The sequence below is a fragment of the Stenella coeruleoalba genome (assembly GCF_951394435.1).
Source record: "Stenella coeruleoalba genome assembly, chromosome: 6".
NCBI lineage: Eukaryota > Metazoa > Chordata > Mammalia > Artiodactyla > Delphinidae > Stenella > Stenella coeruleoalba.
This window is the reverse complement of record NC_137151.1, coordinates 67,750,557-67,770,344: the sequence shown is the minus strand read 5'-3', so window position 1 is coordinate 67,770,344 and position 19,788 is coordinate 67,750,557. Positions and strand designations below refer to the sequence as shown.

The following is a 19,788-nucleotide window of genomic DNA, read 5'->3' as shown; positions in this document are numbered from 1 at the left end:
ATACAACAGAATATTATTCAGCCATTAACAGGAATGAAGTTCTGATACATGTTACAACATGAAACATTTGCTAAGTAAGTTGAAAATGTTATGCTAAGTAAAATAAGCCAGACACAAAAGGACAAATATCCCACTTAAAAAAATATCTAAAATAGGTAAATTCATAGAGATAGAAAGTAGATTAGAGGTTACCAGGGGCTGGAGGGGAAGGTGAATGGGGAATTACTGCTTAACAGGAATATAGAGTTTCTGTTTGGGGTGATAAAAAAGTTTTGGAAACAGATAGTGGTGATGGCTGCACAACACTGTGAAGGTAGTTAATGCTACCTAATTGTATACCTAAACATAATTAAAGTGACATATAGAAAAAAAGATTCACTCTTTCTACAGTAACCTACCCCCAGAGCACTGGACCCGTGTGGGAAAAGTGTGCCTACCAATCCCTCAGACACAAAGTGAAAATAGCTTGCTATGGGAGAAGAATCTTGGGATAAACCTTAGTGGAATTACTGGTATGCAGGCAAGAGTTAAAGTTATCCCATGTGTCTAGTACAATGCCTGTCACATGGTAGCTTTCAATAAACATTTCTCCAGAGAAAGTAGAAGGGGAAGGGAAAGAGGGAGATAGGAAGAAAGGTTGTTTTGAGGGAAGCAAATTATTGCTGCTGACTGTAAGGGATTAGACTGACCAAATAACCCAGTCAATTTTAGTTCTGTCAAATATGTATAAAATTTATGTAAACTAGATTTTGATGTGGGAAAAAGATATGTGTTAAGAATTATTTTCCATAGTTCTCCCATACACAATAAAGATAGAAAATATAATGGACGAGGAGATCCCATTTATAATAGCAGTAAAATAGATGAAATACCTTGGAATAAACTTAAGAAATGTATATCATCTGTACATAAAATTTAAAACTCCACATCTAGACATAAAAAAAGACCTGAATAAATAGAAAGATATTCTTGCTATTAGAAAGAAAGATTCAGCAATGTAAAGATGTTGATTCTCCCCATACTAAACTTAAATTTTAACAGGATCTCAATTTAAAAAAAATCAACCAAACACCTCTTTGGAACCTGATAAAATGTCCACCTAGAAGTAGACATTAGAGAAAACTCAGGAAAACTCCTAAAGAAATGAGTGGGACCCAGTCACACCATATACTAATCACAACATTTACTGTAACAGTACACTAATGGCTCAGGGAAAAAAAAAAAAGGCCCCAGAGTAAACCCAAGAATATACATAATATTTTAGTATGATTAAAAAAGAAATTTTAATTGTTGAAGACAACAAATCAGCAGCTAGATAACTGACTAAACCATCTGGAAAAGTATAAAGCTGGATTCCTACCCTATGCCTCATCAAGATAAAGATTCAAAGGTTTCAATTTAAAAAGAAAAAAAAATCGACAAATTATTAAAAGAAACAATAAATAAATCTTTTCATAATCTTAGAGTAGGAAGGACCTTTTTATAAGACACAGTGAAAACTCATAAAAGAAAAAGAAATTTCCCTAGATAAAAAATGTTAACTTCTACATAACAAACTCACCAAAACTCAAAACAGGGAAAAAAGTACTTGCAACATATTACCAAAGAAGGGCTGATTCTTTTAGAATATAAAGGATATACTTCTCTTAGGATTAAAAATCAATTTTAATTATCAAATCAAAAAATGGTCAAAAACTGTGGGGGAAAAAAACCTCAGAAAATAATGTGTTGGTAAGGATGTGGAGAAATTGGAATTTTTGTGCACTGTTGGTGGGAATGTAAAATGGAGCAGCAACCACTATGGAAAACAGTATGGAGGTTCCTCAAAGAATTAAAAATATAATTACAATATGATACAGCAATCCCACCTCTGGGTATATATCCAAAAGAATTTGAAGCAGGATCTCGAAGAGATATTTGCACACCCCTATTCACAGCAGCATTATTCGCAATAGCCAAGAGATGGAAGCAACTCAAGCGTCCATCAACGGATGAACAGGTAAACAAAACGTGGTGTAAACATGTAATGGAATATTATTCAGCCTTAAAAGGAAGGAATTCCTGCCACGTGCTACATGGATGAATCTTGAGGATATTATGCTAAGTGAAATAAGCCAGTCACAAGAATACAAATACTACATGCTTCCACTTATATGAGGTATCTAAAGTAGTCAAATTCTAGAAACAGAAAGTAAAAAGGTGTTAGCAAGGGGCTAACAGGAGGGGGAAAACAGGGATACAGAGTTTCAATTTTGCAAGATGAGAAGGTTCTGGAGATCAGCTGCACAATAATGTGAGTATAAATGCTAAACACTACAGAACTCTACACTTAAAAATGGTAAAAAATAGTAAATTTTAAGTTATGTGTTTTTCACTACAATTGCAAATTAAAACAAGAAGCTATTTTTCACCCATCACAGGGGCAGGGTGTTCTGCTTTGTTTTTTTTAATGATAATATGCAACACTGACCAGGGTAATAAGTAAAAAGGCAATCTCAAATTCTGGTGTAAGCACAGGTACTTTTTTGGAAGGCAATTTAGCAACGGCTACTAAAGTAGAATATGTTTGTAACCCTTTGACCTAGCACAGTGGTTCTTAAACAGAGACAATTTTACACACAACCCTCAGGAGATGTGACAACGTCAGAAGACCTTTTTTTTTTTTTTTTTTTTTTTGCAGTACGCGGGCTTCTCACTGTTGTTCTCACTGTTGTGGCCTCTCCCGTTGCGGAGCACAGGCTCCGGACACGCAGGCCCAGCGGCCATGGCTCACAGGCCCAGCTGCTCCGCGGCATGTGGGATCTTCCCGGACCGGGGCACAAACCCGTGTCCCCTGCATCGGTAGGCAGACTCTCAACCACTGCGCCACCAGGGAAGCCCCAGAAGACATTTTTGATTGTCACAACTGAAGGAGAATGTTACTGGCATCTAGTTAATAGACAAGGAATGCTGCTAAACATCCTACAAAGTACAGAATAACAAAGAATTATCTAACCCAAAATGTCAATAGTGCTGAAGCTGAAAAACTCTGATCCAGCATTTCAATTTCTAGCCACACACTCTACAGATCACTCACACAAGTGGGTACATACATATGCAACGATATTTACTGGAGAATTACTTTTAATAGCAAAAGAGGAGAAGCACATCTCCCAACAGAGAATACTTAAATAAGTTATGATACAGTCGTACTATACTACATAATTTCAAAGAATGAGGTAGATCTATATATAGTTACAAGGAATAATATTCAAGATACTATTAAGCTAAATAACAAAACAGCCTTACAACAGTATCCTGGTTTTAGAAAATTAATGTATGTACAAGAAAAAAAAACTTAGATCAGTATTATCTTTTTAGTGAGGCATCAGGGCACCATTATCTGTCACTTTCTTTATATTTCTGTTATGTTTGTACTGTTTTAAATAATAATAGCTAACATTTATTGTGAATTTCTAAATCAAATTGTTTAAGCACTTTACTTGTATTTAACCTCATATGTAATCTTTACAACCACTATACAGTAAGTAATATTAACTCCATTTTAAAGATGAGAAACCTAAGGAATGGAAAGTGATGGAACCAGAATTCATGAGCTTATAATTATTTCTTAAATAGCTTTATTGAGTTATAATTTACATCCCATAAACTCAACTGCTTTAAGTGCTTTAAGTGTTGTAGCATGTATCAGACCTTCATCCTTTTTATCGTCAAATAGTATTCCATCACATGGATATACCACACTTTGTTTAACCGCTTACCAGCTGATTGATATCTGGGCTATTTATTTTGGCTATTGTGAATGATGCTGCTGTGAACATTCACGTACAAGTTTTTGTATGGACAAACATTTTCATTTCTCTTGGGTAGATACCTAGGAGTTGAACTGTTGAGTCATATGGCAAATATATATGTTTAACTTTTTAAGAACCTGCCAAACTGTTTTCCAAAGTAATTGCCTCATTTTATGTTCCCATCAGTAACATATGCAAGTTCCCCACATTCTCCCCAACACTTATTTTCTATTATTTTTATAAGCAAATAAGTAAAAGTAAATACTTTTAAGAGGCTGAGACCACTTATACCTGTCACTTTTTGCCACACTGAACTTTCTATATGTAAACTCTGCCATCTCTCAAACACCTACCCACACCATGACATAAACCAAGACTTAATAAAATCTGAATGTGTTCAATAAGTGTAGAAAACTAAACATTAAATTGCAAAAACAATACAATAACTATATAAATGTCTGCAATAAACTGCTCTTACATAAAATTCTACTTCAAATTTAAAAAGAAAGATTATATATACACACACAGTACACACGTAATACTACTTAGAAAAGGCATACATACCTAATTTTAGTTCAATTGCTGTGTTGGTGTTACATTTGTACTCTGCCAGTTTCTTCTCAACTGCACTCTTGTATTCAACCAAAAATTTCTCCATAGCACCAAATCCTAAGAAAAAAGGTTTTTAAAAAGTCTAGGTGGAAGTGGTTTAATTAGTCAAACCTACAAATAGAGTTCTTATTAGAACTGGAATAAAGGTAAGACTTACAACATGCTAACAGATCACAGATCTCCATATACTCCTGCATAAATGTACTGAGTATGACTATCTCATCATAAAACAGAAAAAAAATTACTTTTGAGATAGAGGCTTGTGAATTAGACCTGCTTTACATAAATGAGTAAAGCTGATAATTAAAATGACAGACTATTGACATTTCTGAATATTTAATATTAATATAAATTACCTGCTAGGATTTATACCTAAGTAGCCTTTTTAAAAGAAATATAAAAAGGATGCTACTGCTCCGCTAAGAATCAAGGTGAGAATGTCCTTTGATAATTACAGGATAGCATTTTATTTCTAATACTGAAAAAATTCTACCCAGAGTACTTCCAGATCAACTATTAAAAAAACCAACAACAGAAGGCAGGCATACAGGGAACCTACCTCAACATAATAAAGGCCATATATGACAAACCCACAGCCAACATCGTTTTCAATGGTGAAAAACTGAAACCATTTCCTCTAAGATCAGGAACAAGACAAGGTTGCCCACTCTCACCACTATTATCCAACATAGTTTTGGAAGTTTTAGCCAAGGCAATCAGAGAAGAAAAATAAATAAAAGGAATCCAAAGCAGAAAAGAAGAAGTAAAACTGTCACTGTTTGCAGATGATATGATACTATACATAGAGAATCTTAAAGCTGCTACCAGGAAACTCTAATCAATGAATCTGATAAAACAGCAGGATACAAAATTAATGCAGAGAAATCTCTTGCATTCTTATACACTAATGACGAAAAATCTGAAAGAGAAATTAAGGAAACACTTCCATTTACCACTGCAACAAAAAGAATAAAATACCTAGGAATAAACCTACCTAAGGAGACAAAAGACCTGTATGCAGAAAACTATAAGACACTGATGAAGAAATTAAAGACGATACAAACAGATGGAGAGATATACCATGTTCTTGGATTGGAAGAATCAACATTGTGAAAACAACTATACTACCCAAAGCAATCTACAGATCCAGTGTAATCCCTATCAAACTACCAACAGCATTTTTCACAGAATCAGAACAAAAAATTTCACAATTTGTATGGAAACACAAAAGACCCTCAATAGTCAACACAATCTTTAGAAAGAAAAATGGAGCTGGAGGAATCAGACTCCCTGACTTCAGACTATATTACAAAACTACAGTAATCAAGACAGTATAGTACTGGCACAAAAAACAGAAATATAGATCAGTGGAACAGGAAAGAAAGCCCAGAGATAAACCCATGCACATATGGTCACCTTATCTTTGATAAAGGAGGCAAAAATATACAATGGAGAAAAGACAGCCTCTTCAACAAGTGGTGCTGGGAAAACTGGACAGCTACATGTAAAAGAATGAAATTAGAACATTTCCTAACACCATACACAAAAGTAAACTCAAAATGGATTAAAGACCTAAATGTAAGGCCAGACACTATAAAACTCTTAGAGGAAAACATAGGCAGAACACTCTATGACATAAATCACAGCAAGATCCTTTTTGACCCACCTCCTAGAAAAATGGAAATAAAAACAAAAATAAACAAATGGGACCTAATGAAACTTAAAAGCTTTTGCACCACAAAGGAAATCATAAACAAGACAAAAAGACAACCCTCAGAGTGTGAGAAAATATTTGCAAATGAAGCAACTGAGAAAGGATTAATCTCCCAAATATACAAGCAGCTCATGAATCTTAATATCAAAAAAACAAACAACCGAATACAAAAATGGGCATAAGACCTAAATAGACATTTCTCCAAATAAGACATACAGGTTGCCAACAAACACGTGAAAGGTTGCTCAACATCACTAATCATTAGAGAAATGGAAATCAAAACCACAAGGAGGTATCACCTCACACCAGTCAGAATGGCCATCATCAAAATATCTACAAACAATAAATGCTGGAGAGGGTGTCGGGAAAAGAGAACCCTCTTGCACTGTTGGTGGAATGTAAACTGATACAGCCACTATGGAGAACAGTATGGAGGTTCCTTAAAAAAACTAAAAATAGAACTACCATATGACCCAGCAATCCCACTACTGGGCATATACCCTGAGAAAATCATAATTCAAAAAGAGACATGTACCACTATGTTCACTGCAGCACTATTTACAATAGCCAGGACATGGAAGCAACCTAAACGTCCATCGACAGATGAATGGATAAAGAACATGTGGCACATATATACAATGGAATATTACTCAGCCATAAAGAGAAACAAAATTGAGTTATTTGTAGTGAGGTGGATGGACCTAGAGTAAGTCAGAAACAGAAAAACAAATACCGTATGCTAACACATATATATGGAATCTAGAAAACTGGTACTGATGGACCTAGTGGAAGGGCAGGAATAAAGATGCAGACGTAGAGAATGGACTTGAGAATGTGGGGTGGGGGAAGGGTAAGCTGGGATGAAGTGAGAGAGTAGCAATGACATATATACACTACCAAATGTAAAACAGATAGCTAGTGGGAAGCAGCTGCATAGCACACGGAGATCAGCTTGGTGCTTTGTGACCACTTAGAGGGGTGGGATACAGAGGGTAGGAGGGAGGTGCAAGAGGGAAGGGATATGGGGATATATGTATACATATAGCTGATTCACTTTGTTATACAGCAGAAACTAACACAACATTGTAAAGCAATTATACTCCAATAAAGATGTTAAAAAAAACTAATAATGCATAGAAAGATTATCTCAGGAAGGATACACAAGAAACTAGTAACCACTGTTACTTCTAGGATAAAGAGAAGGAAAGGGGACAGGGTTAGGAAAGAAAATTTTTACTGTATTAGCAAAATTTTTGTAACCATGTGCATGCAGTCATAGGCTACTGGAATAACAAAATGGTTTTAGTACAACGTGGCTACCCATCAATGTATATAATAATTAACAATGGAAGAAACCATTATGAAGAGAAACTTTCAAGCAAAGATGACAATAAATCTCCTGACAAAATGATCATAAAAATTAGGAAAAATTCAGGGAAAAAAGGTCATGAGCAGAAATGAAAAATGGGGTACAATGACATGCCGCAAACTTCAGTAAGCGGTTAAAACACACATATACAGAATGTGGGGAACACTTGAAGCAGTATAGTTTAATGGTTTGGAGTCAGAACTGCTGGATTCAAATCCAGGCTTCACTATTTACTTACTAGATCTGTGAACTAGAGCACATTACTTGGTTTCTCTGACCCTACTGGATAAAAATGGTATAATAGAACCCATCTCAAACATCATCTATAAAAGTGAGATAATAAAACCCACCTCAAGGCATTTATGTACAATCTAAGCAACAAATCATACATTAGTTTAATCCCCACAATTCTATAAGACAAGTAGATACTTTATCAGCCCTATTTCATATTCAAAAGCTCAGTTAGAAAGAGGTTTGGTTGGGCTTCCCTGGTGATGCAGTGGTTAAGGATCCGCCTGCCAATGCAGGGGACAAGGGTTCAACCCCTGGTCCGGGAAGATCCCACATGCCGCGGAGCAACTAAGCCCGTGTGCCACAACTACTGAGCCTGCGCTCTAGAGCCCGCAAACCACAACTACTGGGCCCACATGCCACAACTACTGAAGCCCGCGCACCTCAGAGCCCATGCTCCACAACAAGAGAAGCCACCACAATGAGAAACCCACACACCACAATGAAGAGCAGCCCCTCCACTAGCCGCAACTAGAGAAAGCCCACACACAGCAACGAAGACCCAACGCAGCTAAAAATAAATAAATAAATTAAAATTTAAAAAAGAAAGAGGTTTTACTCCTTAAAGGGCACCCGATAACTAAACGGTGGGACTGAGATTCGAATTTAGGTGTAATTCTTATAACACTACACCCTGTGCAATATACGTGTCCCCCCTCTTTTATAGTACCAGTGTACCCCCAAATCCGACAGTCTCTATTTGGTAGAAGAGCCTTTCCTTAAACACCTGTAGAGCTCATGCTATAGCCTATGTATCCAGCACATCCATAAAAGTGTACTGAGACTACTATAAAGGCAATGGGGAAAGATAAAAGAAAAAGAAACTGTCCATTACTTCAAAAGATATGTAAATGGATTAAAAAAAGCATATACTCAACCCAAAACAATCTTTATAAACGTACAGAATAATGGCAATTATTAGTTATTAAATTTTGTGAACTGAAGAGACTCAATAAAGAAGAGGTGGATAGAATAAACACAAGAAAATTAAAATAGACACCCCCTAAAAGAGAAGTTTAGATTAAAGAAGAATGCTTCACTGTCTCTCAAAGGAAATCTAAATAGATCTTAGTAATACTAAAGTGTGAGGCATTAAGGAGACTATTACGGAGTCAATCAAGATTCAAATGAGAGCCCTAGTGCAGGGCAAGACAGCAATGCGCTAGCTCAGAAGTTGACTGTAGTGGAAGGCGAAGAGAGACCTGGAAGAGAAGAGTCTGAGCATTAAAATCAGCTGGCGGGAACAGAACCAGACTAGTGGATGAGGCAGCAGTCGGTAAAGGGAACGAGAAGAGAAACAGGCGTCCAGGCACCTGGCACCTTACAAGCCCAAATCACGACGCTTTCTCCTGGCCTCTTCGGCCCTCCTAAGGGCCGAGTTCCCCGCAGAAGGTGCGGAACCCCGAGCCGTTGGGGGCGGGGGCACGAACCTCGGCGGACAAGGAGCTGAGCTGAGAGTTCCGCGTTTCCAGGCTGAAACAGGCCTTCTAGAAACCAGGCTGCAGCCCGAAAGTTCCAGGCGGGCACTGTCACCACCGTCTCGGCGTTCTTTCCCAAACCTGCCCGCCCCCTCCCCTTGGTAAACTTTTCCCGGGAACTTACCCGCCATTTCCGAGCTGCGAGCACCCGCGGCCGAGGAAGGACGAATCAACCCGCGCGCTCCCTAGCCGGAAGTGAGCACACTTTCTGACGCATTTCCCCCGCCCACCCCTGGCCTGGTGCTGGCCAATGAGAGAAGGGGGTTCGAAGCGCGGGGTGGTGGAAGCGCCTCGAGAGGCGGGGCTAACACGGCAGGGAAGGCTCGGACGGTTGCCTAGCCACGGCCAGCGCAGTCAGCCTCTTTGAGGCTTGAATTGGAGGAGGAGGCCGCAGAGGGATATTCTCTGTTGAGATGCTCGCTGGCTCGAGGAGAGTTTCTTTGGGGGTGATTTGCATAATATACATACCTCTGGCAGTTTTCTGTTCCCCCTTAACGATGTTTTGGAGACTGTTAGAAAAACTTTTCCCTTGGCCTGGACAGTAGATCCAAACACTTGAGTTTTACAGGTAAAATATAGGGATCGAGTTCTAGTTGCCAGAGAAATTTTCCCATATTTATTTGTTTCTATTTTTGCGGTAAATAGTTGTTTAACATCGTTTTTCTTTTATGTTTTTTTAACAGTATGTATACGGTGTGATATCTTAGGCACTCGGGTTTCGCATTTTAAGGTTATGAGGCAACAATTTAGTGTAAGGAAATTGCTACCTAGTAATAATTTAGGTGACCAGAACTGTTCTGGTTCTACATCTCTCAAGTCCTCGTGGCGTAACCACATCACAGGATGCTACCTGATTTGGGCCATAGGGCTTGTTAGTGTTTAGTAGCTGCTGAAACTGTTTGTCCCAGAGGATAAGCCACTGTTTAGGTATCCACAAATACACCCATGATGTCTGTACACTAGAATGCCTTGTCTCAACAAATGTTGGTTAATAGGTTTTACAATGATGATACGAGAGCTAAAATGGACCCTTGAGATGATAATCTAGAACTAACACACTTCCTCGTTTTAGAGATGCGGAAGCTAAAGCCCAGAAAAGAGAAATTACCCAAATTCACACTCAGTGTACAGCCTACACAAGAGCCCAGTTCTCCAGATACTCAGCTCAGTATTTGACTACATGGAGATGGCCCTCCTGAAGATAAAGATCAGAAAAGGTACTGAGAATGCTCAGATCCTTTTTCTTTAAGCTTTATTGAAACATAAGAAATTACGATCATAATGTTAAGAAGAAAACTGAAATCGTTGTCACTAATGACATTATAGATCAAAAACGGAAAACAATCTTTTTATATAATTGTTCTTTCAAAATGGCAAGATTCAGCATTTCTTTCCAAAACCACCTTACCTGTAGATTGGCCAATAGCTGACCGGCAATTATGATCCTTAAAATAAGAAATCAAGAGGAATTTGTCCTAACTGCCGCAAATCTGAAACAGATTTTATGACTTTATGTGACTTTACGGTTGGTTGTAGGGAATATGTTGAAACATATATGATTATATGAATAAGAAATAAGATGAATATGAATAAGAAATACGATGAAACCTATATATGACTAATATTTCATATGATCTGCTTGCAGAATTGAGGTTACAGTTTTAAACTGACTTTGTCTTAGAACCCTTCACACATATTTATTAAAAATGTCACAGAATACATGTTTAGCTAGTTTATCTAAAACCTAAATGAATGACTTCTTTCAGAAAGGTAAAAATAAAATTACCAAAAAGGAAAAAATATTTTTGTAGGGTTTTCCCACTCTTTTCAATTTATATTTTACCTTATTCTAAAGGGGATTTAGGAAGTGAATGTTACCACCATAGAATACAATTTCTACACAAGGAATCTGCTGTCCTCATGTATAGGAAGGAGGCAGCATAGTGGTGTGGAAAATTCAGTGCCCTACTAGTCTCAGTTCTACTACTTCGTGATTGTGTGACCTTGTTTCATCTATTAAGTGGAGATAAAAACCTTCCCAGTCATTACATTGAGTTGTTGTGAAAATCAAATGGAAAAATTTAGGAGAGAGCTTTGTAAATTGTAAAATTCTACATTAATATGAGGTGGTATTAGTATGATACCATTCATTCTAGAATAGGAAATTTGGAAAAGGCATTTTTCTCCATAGAAAAAGGCCATATTACACTGTTAGGAATGAACTAGCAACCTTATGTTTGGTACAGGTTCAACTGCATATGGACTAGTAAATTTTGCCATCATGTCTTGAAACCTCCGGAAGGGATTTTTTTTTTTTTAAAAAAAACATGGTATTAAAAAGATGGTTATCAGAAAGTGGATGTAGGAAATTTGAGATCCAAAAGAAAAATGCAGGTACTTGATGTGTCTTTAGTTCAAAATACATACGTCTCTACAGACAAATAAGAATAGCTAGTTAACTCATTTGTTTAGCTCATAGTACAAATGGTGGGGGTGTGGTGTATGAGTTTCAGTTCCCAGAACAATTATCCAGAATCCCCTATCCAGCTAGATGACTTTCATATAGGATAAAAGAAAGAAAATAAAAATAGGCCAGCTCATATTGAAAACTACTGTTAGAGGAAGGTATGTATGTTATTAAGATGCACAGCACCAACAGTTTGCAAATTCCATATTTCAATTCTCATACACTACCCATAGGTGTATAAACTAGTACTTTTTGAGAAGCAATTTAGCAATTTAAAAAATTTAACATGTTTCTATTTGTACATCCTTTGAGGTAGTAGTTCCACTTAGAAGTATTTGTCCTACAAAACTATTTGCACAAGAATGCAAAGATAAATGATCAAAGATGTTCAAGGCAGCATTAATTTTACTGGCACATTGGAAATAGCCTAAACATTCATCAAAATGGGCTGGCTAATATGTACTGACTTGGGAAAATACTATATAATAGGTTAAAAAATAAGTTAACATTATAATGTTATTTTACTTGTATAAAAAAAGTGTATTTTGATATAAACATAGAAAACATTCGGAAGCATAACCAGCTAGTTTAACTGTGGCTCCTTCTAGGAGAGGGAATTTGGAGATGGGGATTAATCAGGGATTTAAAAAAAAATGCTGTTTGCTTCTTTTAATGAGGATGTATTGGTTTCTTTCATAACTAGAAACTTATCAATCTTTTGGAAGTTTTTAGACATGGTGGCTAACTCCACACTCTACATTCTATAAATTGTGATACATAGAATTAAAGAGAAGCAGCTTAACTGGTACAAGGAACAGTTAATTGAAAATTAATATTTCTAGTTTTGCATTCTGTCATTATTTACAAGCAAAGACTGGTCAAAATGAGGGAAGAGGACTATAATTGCTTATTCTTATTTACAAAATGACCACCCAGTGATGCCCGCTTTACTTTTTGAAACTATAGTTTGTAAAAATGTCTTTAATTATGTATGTCTACTTAGGGTGACTAACACAATAATGCCTATGATATTTCACATTTCATAGTTAAAAATTACTTCAAATATTAATTCTTTTTTCCATTCTAGCCAACAGAAAAATGACCATTGTTCCTCTGTTTTAAACTTTTTTTTGCTGTTGTTTTGTGTTGTTTTTCAATGTAGAAGAGCTTCAGGATAGGAGGAGGGTGAAGAAAACTTTATCAAAGCTACTTTGATATTAAATAAATAAGACTAAAACGTGGTGAAAATTATGACTAGAAATATTTTAAACTGATATATTGTTTCAGTCATTCTGTCTTTCTTTTTTTTGATTGTAGTAAAAACATACATAACATAAAATTGACCATCTTAATCATTTTTTTAAAAAAATAAATTTATTTATTTATCTTTAATTTTGGCTGCGTTGGGTCTTCGTTGCTGTGTGCAGGTTTTCTCTAGTTGCAGCGAGTAGGGGCTACTCTTCTTTGCGGAGCACGGGCTCTAGGTGTGTGGGCTTTTTTAGTTGTGGCATGTGGGCTCAGTAGCTGTGGCCCGTGGGCTCTAGAGCACAGGCTCCATAGCTGTGGCGCCTGGGCTTAGTTGCTCTGCAGCATGTGGGATCTTCCCGGACCAGGGCTCGAACCCACATCCCCTGCATTGGCAGGTGGATTCTTAACCACTGTGCCACCAGGGAAGTCCCATCTTAATCATTTTTAAGCATACAGTTCAGTAGCATTAAGTATATTCACATTGTTGTGAAAGCTGTCGTTCTAATGGGTTGGTTTTCAGGCACCCCCTTTGTAACCTGTTTACCCATATCGCTATGCAGAACAAGACTCTTAACTTCCTATGATCTGGACACACAAAGTGAAGAGCTTTTATGCCTGCTGTATAGTGCTGTTAAGTATTTAGTTCATAAACCTCTCCCTTAAAAGAATTATAAAAAAATAAAATAGCTTTATGGTAGTGTTTCTTCTAAATTTTTTTACAAATCAGAATTTTGAGGGAATATATATAGTTGTTAACAAGCTAAACCAACCAATCACTGTGCAAATTAGTAAAAGAATTCTTTCTGAAAATTTTGCTAGAAGGAATCCAGAATTTAATGATCTAAGAGAAGGAAACTGTCATGCTAACCGGCATCATATAATACAAAGAGAACCTGCTTCATCAGGTAAGAAGGGTGTGTTGGTAGGGTTAGGATGCGTTTAAAGAATAAAAGGTTTACTTTTACATATCTTTATAAAGTTAAATTTTGTTGTATATGAGGCAGTTCATGTTACTATAGATATGGTGTTATTTTTTAATAGATTTTAAGAGCAACTAAGGTACTTTGAATAATACAGAATCAGGAATTTTAGAGCAAAGTGATTTTAGAAATCAGGTAATCTAGTCATTGTCATGTTTATTTGGTATACATATGCATAAAAACTTTTGCTGATATCTCCTCTTCTATATATCAATATATTTCTACTACTGTTAATTCCTATATTAAATATTACTATTATTAACTTTTTTTACTAATTAATTTATTTATTTTTGGCTGCATTGGGTCTTCGTTGCAGTCCTTGTCTGGCAGCCTCTTGACAAAGTTGGTGTAGGGGTCGTCTAGAGTCTCCTTGCTCTCCTCCAGGATGATGTTCTTCTTGTCCTCGCTCAGGCAGAAGAGCACCGCCTTCTTGCGCTTCTTCTCCTCCTCTGGTGTCGACGACTTATGCACCTTCATGTCATTGAACGCTTTGATGGCCCCATCAGACACAGCCACACCAGAGACCATGTTTCTGGAAGAGAAAAGGAGAGAGCAAGGAGAGCCAGAAAAGACAAGAGCTGCTACTGCAGCATTTTTAAGCATGGGTCATGAAATCAATTCAGAATGTTGAAAACAGAATTAGAAAATAAAAAATAGAATAGTACAGAATAGCAAATACCAGAGTATGTTGCATGTAAAAAAGTTCAATATTGCTTCATGAAGTTTTTACTTCAGTGTGTACTGGGGTTGTGATAAAAAATGTATTTTTTACTATTTAGGTCTGGGGCAATAAAGTTTGAAAGCCACCAGTGGAAAAGACAATGTGATTTATCACAATGTGATAAATATGATGGGGAGGTCTATGATGGGTGAAAAAGGGGGCTTAAGGATTGTTTTCTGGAGGAAGAAATTCTTGATCTGTATCTTAAAGGATAGGCCAATTGTAATAAATGTGGAGTAAAATATCTCCAGTAAAGGAAATAGCATAAAAGCTCAAAAATCTTTGTGACTAAAGGAACAAGTATAGTAGTAAGATATAAGCAAGAGGAAGGGGCTGGATCAGGAAGCTTCTATTCTTCGTCAAACTGAGAAGCTTGGATTTTATATTGAAGTCGCTAGAGAGCCACTGAAGGATGGGGAAGTGACAAAATTTAGTATCTGTTTTATATCGAGCAGTTGACAGCACTGTGGAGAATGGATTTGAGGATAGTGACAGGAGGCAGAAAGTGGAGAACTGGAGGCATGGGAAAGCAATTAGGAGGCATAATGAAGGCCATTATAATCAAAAGAAGAGATTTTAAAAAGCCTGAAGAGGATGGAAAACACAGGACTGGGTAGCTATTTGGATGTGAGGGGTAAGGAAGAGTCTGATACCCAGCTTTCTGGCTTGAGCCACTAAGACAACGGTAATGGTCTTTACTTAGGAAATATAACAGGACTAATGGCTAGTGGTTGAGCAACCAGGTAAGAATAATCAATAAATATTTAAGAGGCTTCTCTGGTGGCGCAGTGGTTGAGAGTCCGCCTGCCGATGCAGGGGACACGGGTTCGTGCCCCGGTCCGGGAAGATCCCACATGCCGCGGAGCAGCTGGGCCCGTGAGCCATGGCCGCTGAGCCTGTGCGTCCGGAGCCTGTGCTCCGCAACGGGAGAGGCCACAACAGTGAGAGGCCCGCGTACCACAAAATAAATAAATAAATAAATAAATAAACATTTAAGTCGTACTTACATAGTTAATGTCAAACATTTAGATAAGTGTTAGGGCCGAGGGTGTGGATGAAGGAGGAAGGATAGGGTAATAAGATATACCCTGGAAGAAACAGAGAAATCATGAATTCAAGAAGTGGCAAATTATGGTTTCCGTGAAACCTTCTGTATATCACCCAGCTTGAACTGATTTTTTCTTTTTCTAAACCTGTATTGCATAAATTTGCCACACAGTTAAGCATATGCATTGTTAATTAATGGTTTTACCTATGTTTTGTCTTAATACATTGTAAGATCTTTATGGAGAGGAATAATTATGTTCCCTTCATATTTCCTGCTTATGGATATCAATAATAAGCCAACACTCTGTCTAAGAGATGGAGTAGAACTTCATAGCCATATAGAATTCCATATGATGAAATGTCCTTTCATCCCTTCATGGTGCTCTAGTAAGTTTGAACAAAAGGGGATTTGTCTCATCTACTACTGAGCAGTTTCTTCTCTGTGATCCATGTCCCCTCTTTACCACCCAGTATGCCTTGGGTTATACTCACTTGGCTGCTGTTCCCTACCTAGGACTCTGAGCCTACTGTCTTTGATGAAATGATGTTGCTGCTACTGCCACATGGATCTCAGTGAAGGCGTGATATGAGGAAGGCTACACTTCCCATTACTGCGCCTTAATTTTCCGTCCACACCATCAACACAAAACTAGTTCACATAAAATGCTTTATTGAGGGGCTGGGGATGATTAAAGGAAGTATAATTGCTGACTATTTTATTACCCATCCTCATCCTGAACTGTCCAGGTAAGCCCATCCATCCATCCAGGCTGAAGGAAGAACAGGATAAGCAATGTTTTCTGGGGCTTCTTTCCAAGTAGTAAAAGTGAGAGATAATACAGGCAAGACCATGTACATCTGGTACTCCATGATTTCTTCCCATGCTGACTTGACCAGAATCACGGAAGAAGCAGCAGGTCAGCATTACCCAGAAGCTTCCTCAAAAGCACAAAATATAGTTAACCCCCCCTTTTTTTTGGTATTTTGGCCACACCACGCAGCATGTAGGATGGTTGCCCAAACCCAGGCCTCCACAGTGAAAGTGCTGAATCCTAACCACTAGGCCACCAGGGGACCCCCTAGTTAACCCTTTTTATACATAAGTTTATTCTTATCCATTGTTACATCTTTTTTTTTTTTTTTTTTTTTTTTGCTGTACGCGGGCCTCTCAGTGTTGTGGCCTCTCCTGTTGTGCAGCACAGGCTCCGGACGCACAGGCTCAGCGTCCATGGCTCACGGGCCCAGCCGCTCCGCGGCATGTGGGATCTTCCCGGACCGGGGCACGAACCCGTGTCCCCTGCATCGGCAGGCGGACTCTCAACCACTGCGCCACCAGGGAAGCCCCATTGTTACATCTTTTGAAGTACAAAGACCTTATACCATGGTGAAGACCTCATAATTATTTATTTCATTCTTATGTGGTTTTTTCTTATATTATCATTACCTTAAGGTGCTAGATATACTATTGTCAGGGCTACTGGGAATGGAAAGTGCAGAATACTACTTTGACTGAGACCTTTTAACAGTTCTTAGTCAAGTTCCTTCTATGTTCTCAGCTTCTGACCTTTTCCAATCAAAAGAATTTCAATCATTCCACAATTCTGCCCACTTTTCCTCCTTGATTTGTCTCTTTCCACAAGGTCTAACTGTCCTCAAGTTTTAGCTCTTTCATGTTGTTTCTCCAGAACTTTCTAACTTAAATTTCCTGATTATTCTTCTGGTCAGTACAATTTTATGCTGATCAATACTACATTGCATTACATTATTCCTTTATAGCAATTCTTCAGAAGGAGTTTCTTCCTGGGCATACCCTGGTTCCTAGCTTCCTTGTCTTGAGATTTGTGGCCCTCTCTTCCTTAAGGAGTCCTTTTTTTATGTCTCCCACTACAAACCTGCCCTCCCCTTTTTTGAAACTCCCTTCTCACTGGGGTTGATTTCACCCTAGGATGAGTTCTCCTTCCCACAACAGGGCAGTCCAAGGACACAATGACCCATTGCAGGATATTTCCCACCAAAGTCTTGAGTTTCTCAGCCTAGATTTACACTCTAGGTGCATTTCAACAGGAGAGTTCCAGGGCAGGCTTCAGATTCCAAGTCTGGTACTTTCCAAGGTTTCTGTCAGTATGTTGTGCAAATATACCTCCACGTTCTTCCTCTAATTTTCCTGTGGGTAACTTAGACCAAACAGACACATAGACACAAACACACACAACTCCCAAGGACATATAATTACTGTCTGAATCCATGTTAAGGAAAGCATTTTTCTTCCTCAGTGCAATATAGTCTTCATAGATTTCGCTGCCCATACTAGAGATATATTATTTGTCAAACAGTTTCAGTTTCTTTTCCCTACCCTGCAACAATGCACAGAGACCTGTCAGTGTTTAAGAAACAAGGTCCATTACAATTTCTAGCCAAATAACAGAATTACATAACTGGATAGCCATCTTCAGTATCAAAAGACCCAGCACGATTTTCCCCAGCATTTTATTATGAAAATTTTCAAAAGTATACAAAAGTTAAAAGAATTTTAACAGTGAATTCCTAAATACCACCCCACCCCAGGTTAGGTATAACATATCTATCTATCTATCTATCTATCTATCTATCTATCTATCCATCCATCCATTGTCTTATTTCCTTTATGGAATTCAAAGTAAATTTAATATACCAGTACTCTTCTCCTTAAATACTTCATGTCATTACATACCTAGTTCAATATTTATTTACAGATTTTTTTTTCTTTTGAGGAAAAATTGACACACAATGAAATGTATAAACCTTAAGTGTACATTCCCTAAATTTTGGAAAATACATACACCTGTAACCGAAGCCCCTAGCAAGACATAGACGATTACTATTACTCCAGATAGTTCCCTCATGCCTCTTTCCAGTCAGTTCCTCTCCCTAAGCAACCATGGTTCTGCTTTTTCCCACCATAGATTAGTTTTGTTTGTTCTAGAACTTCACATAAATGTAATCACATAGTATATGCTCTTTTGTATATGATTCCATGTAAGGCTTCTTTCATTTAGCATGATACTTTTAAGATTCATCCATGTCATTGTGTGTATCAGTAGTTTGCTCTCTTTTACTGCTGAATAGTATTCCATTCTGTGACTATATCATAGTTTGTTTATCCAGTCTCCTATTGATGGACGACTGGGCTTTTCCAGTTTTTGGCTTTTTTAAATTAATTAATTAATTAATTAATTAAAATATTTATTTATTTTGTTGCACCAGGTCTTAATTGTGGTAGGCGGGCTCCTTAGTTGCGGCTCGCTGGCTCCTTAGTTGCGGCACATGGGCTACTTCATTGCAGCAGGCGGGCTCCTTAGTTGTGGCTCCCAGGCTCCTTAGTTGCGGTACGTGCCTCTGTAGTTGTGGCGTGCGAACTCTTAGTTGCTGCATGCATGTGGGATCTAGTTCCCTGACCAGGGATCGGACCCAGGCCCCCTGCATTGGGAGCTCAGAGTCTTATCCACTGAGCCACCAGGGAAGTCTGAAGTTTTTGGCTTTTATGAATAAAGTGGTTGTGAACATTCTTGACCAAGTCTTTTTATCCACACATATTTTCATTTCTCTTGGGTAAACACTGAAAGGTAGAACTGCTGATTCATAGTGTAGGTATATGTTTAGTTTTATGAACACCCGCTCAATCTTTTCCCAAAGTAGTTATATTATTTACACTTCCACCACAGTGCACAAGAGCTCTGGTTGCTCCACATCCTTGCCAGAATCTGGTGTTTCCAGTCTTTTTAATTTTAGCCATTCTAGCAGGTATGTAGTACCATCTTTTTACTGTAACTTAATTTGCATTTCCCTGATGACTAATGATGTTGTGCAGTTTTTCATGTGCATATTAGCAATTTGTATATCTTCTTTTGTGAAGTGTTTGTGTCTTTTGCCCATTGTTAAACTAGGCTGTTCATTTACCATTGAGTTTTAGGAGTTCTTTATATCCTGGATATCAGTCCTTTGTTTTATATATGTTTGCCAGTTTTTCTCCTAGATGTGGCTTGCCTATTTCTTTTCTTTTTCTTTTTTTTGTTTTTGTCCTATTAATT

At 37.7% G+C, this 19,788-nt stretch overlaps 2 protein-coding genes across 2 annotated transcripts in view; one reads left to right on the top strand and one right to left on the bottom strand.

Moving 5' to 3' along the window:
- Positions 1–9,475, bottom strand: part of HAT1 (histone acetyltransferase 1) — a gene marked incomplete at its 5' end in the record, with an annotated part of 50,749 nt that extends 41,274 nt beyond the window's left edge. Inside the window, 3 exon segments of the mRNA XM_079923964.1 lie at positions 4,359–4,463; positions 9,383–9,433; positions 9,436–9,475. Coding sequence (XP_079780090.1) covers positions 4,359–4,463; positions 9,383–9,433; positions 9,436–9,475 — 196 coding nt within the window.
- Positions 9,476–9,692: 217 nt separating this feature from the next.
- The window catches only part of SLC25A12 (solute carrier family 25 member 12), a 106,996-nt gene continuing 96,900 nt past the window's right edge, over positions 9,693–19,788 (top strand). The window contains exons 1-3 of the mRNA XM_079925259.1: positions 9,693–9,704; positions 10,331–10,475; positions 13,793–13,878. The gene's annotated coding sequence lies outside the window, so the exon portion shown is untranslated. The remainder of the gene's footprint in view (positions 9,705–10,330; positions 10,476–13,792; positions 13,879–19,788) is intronic.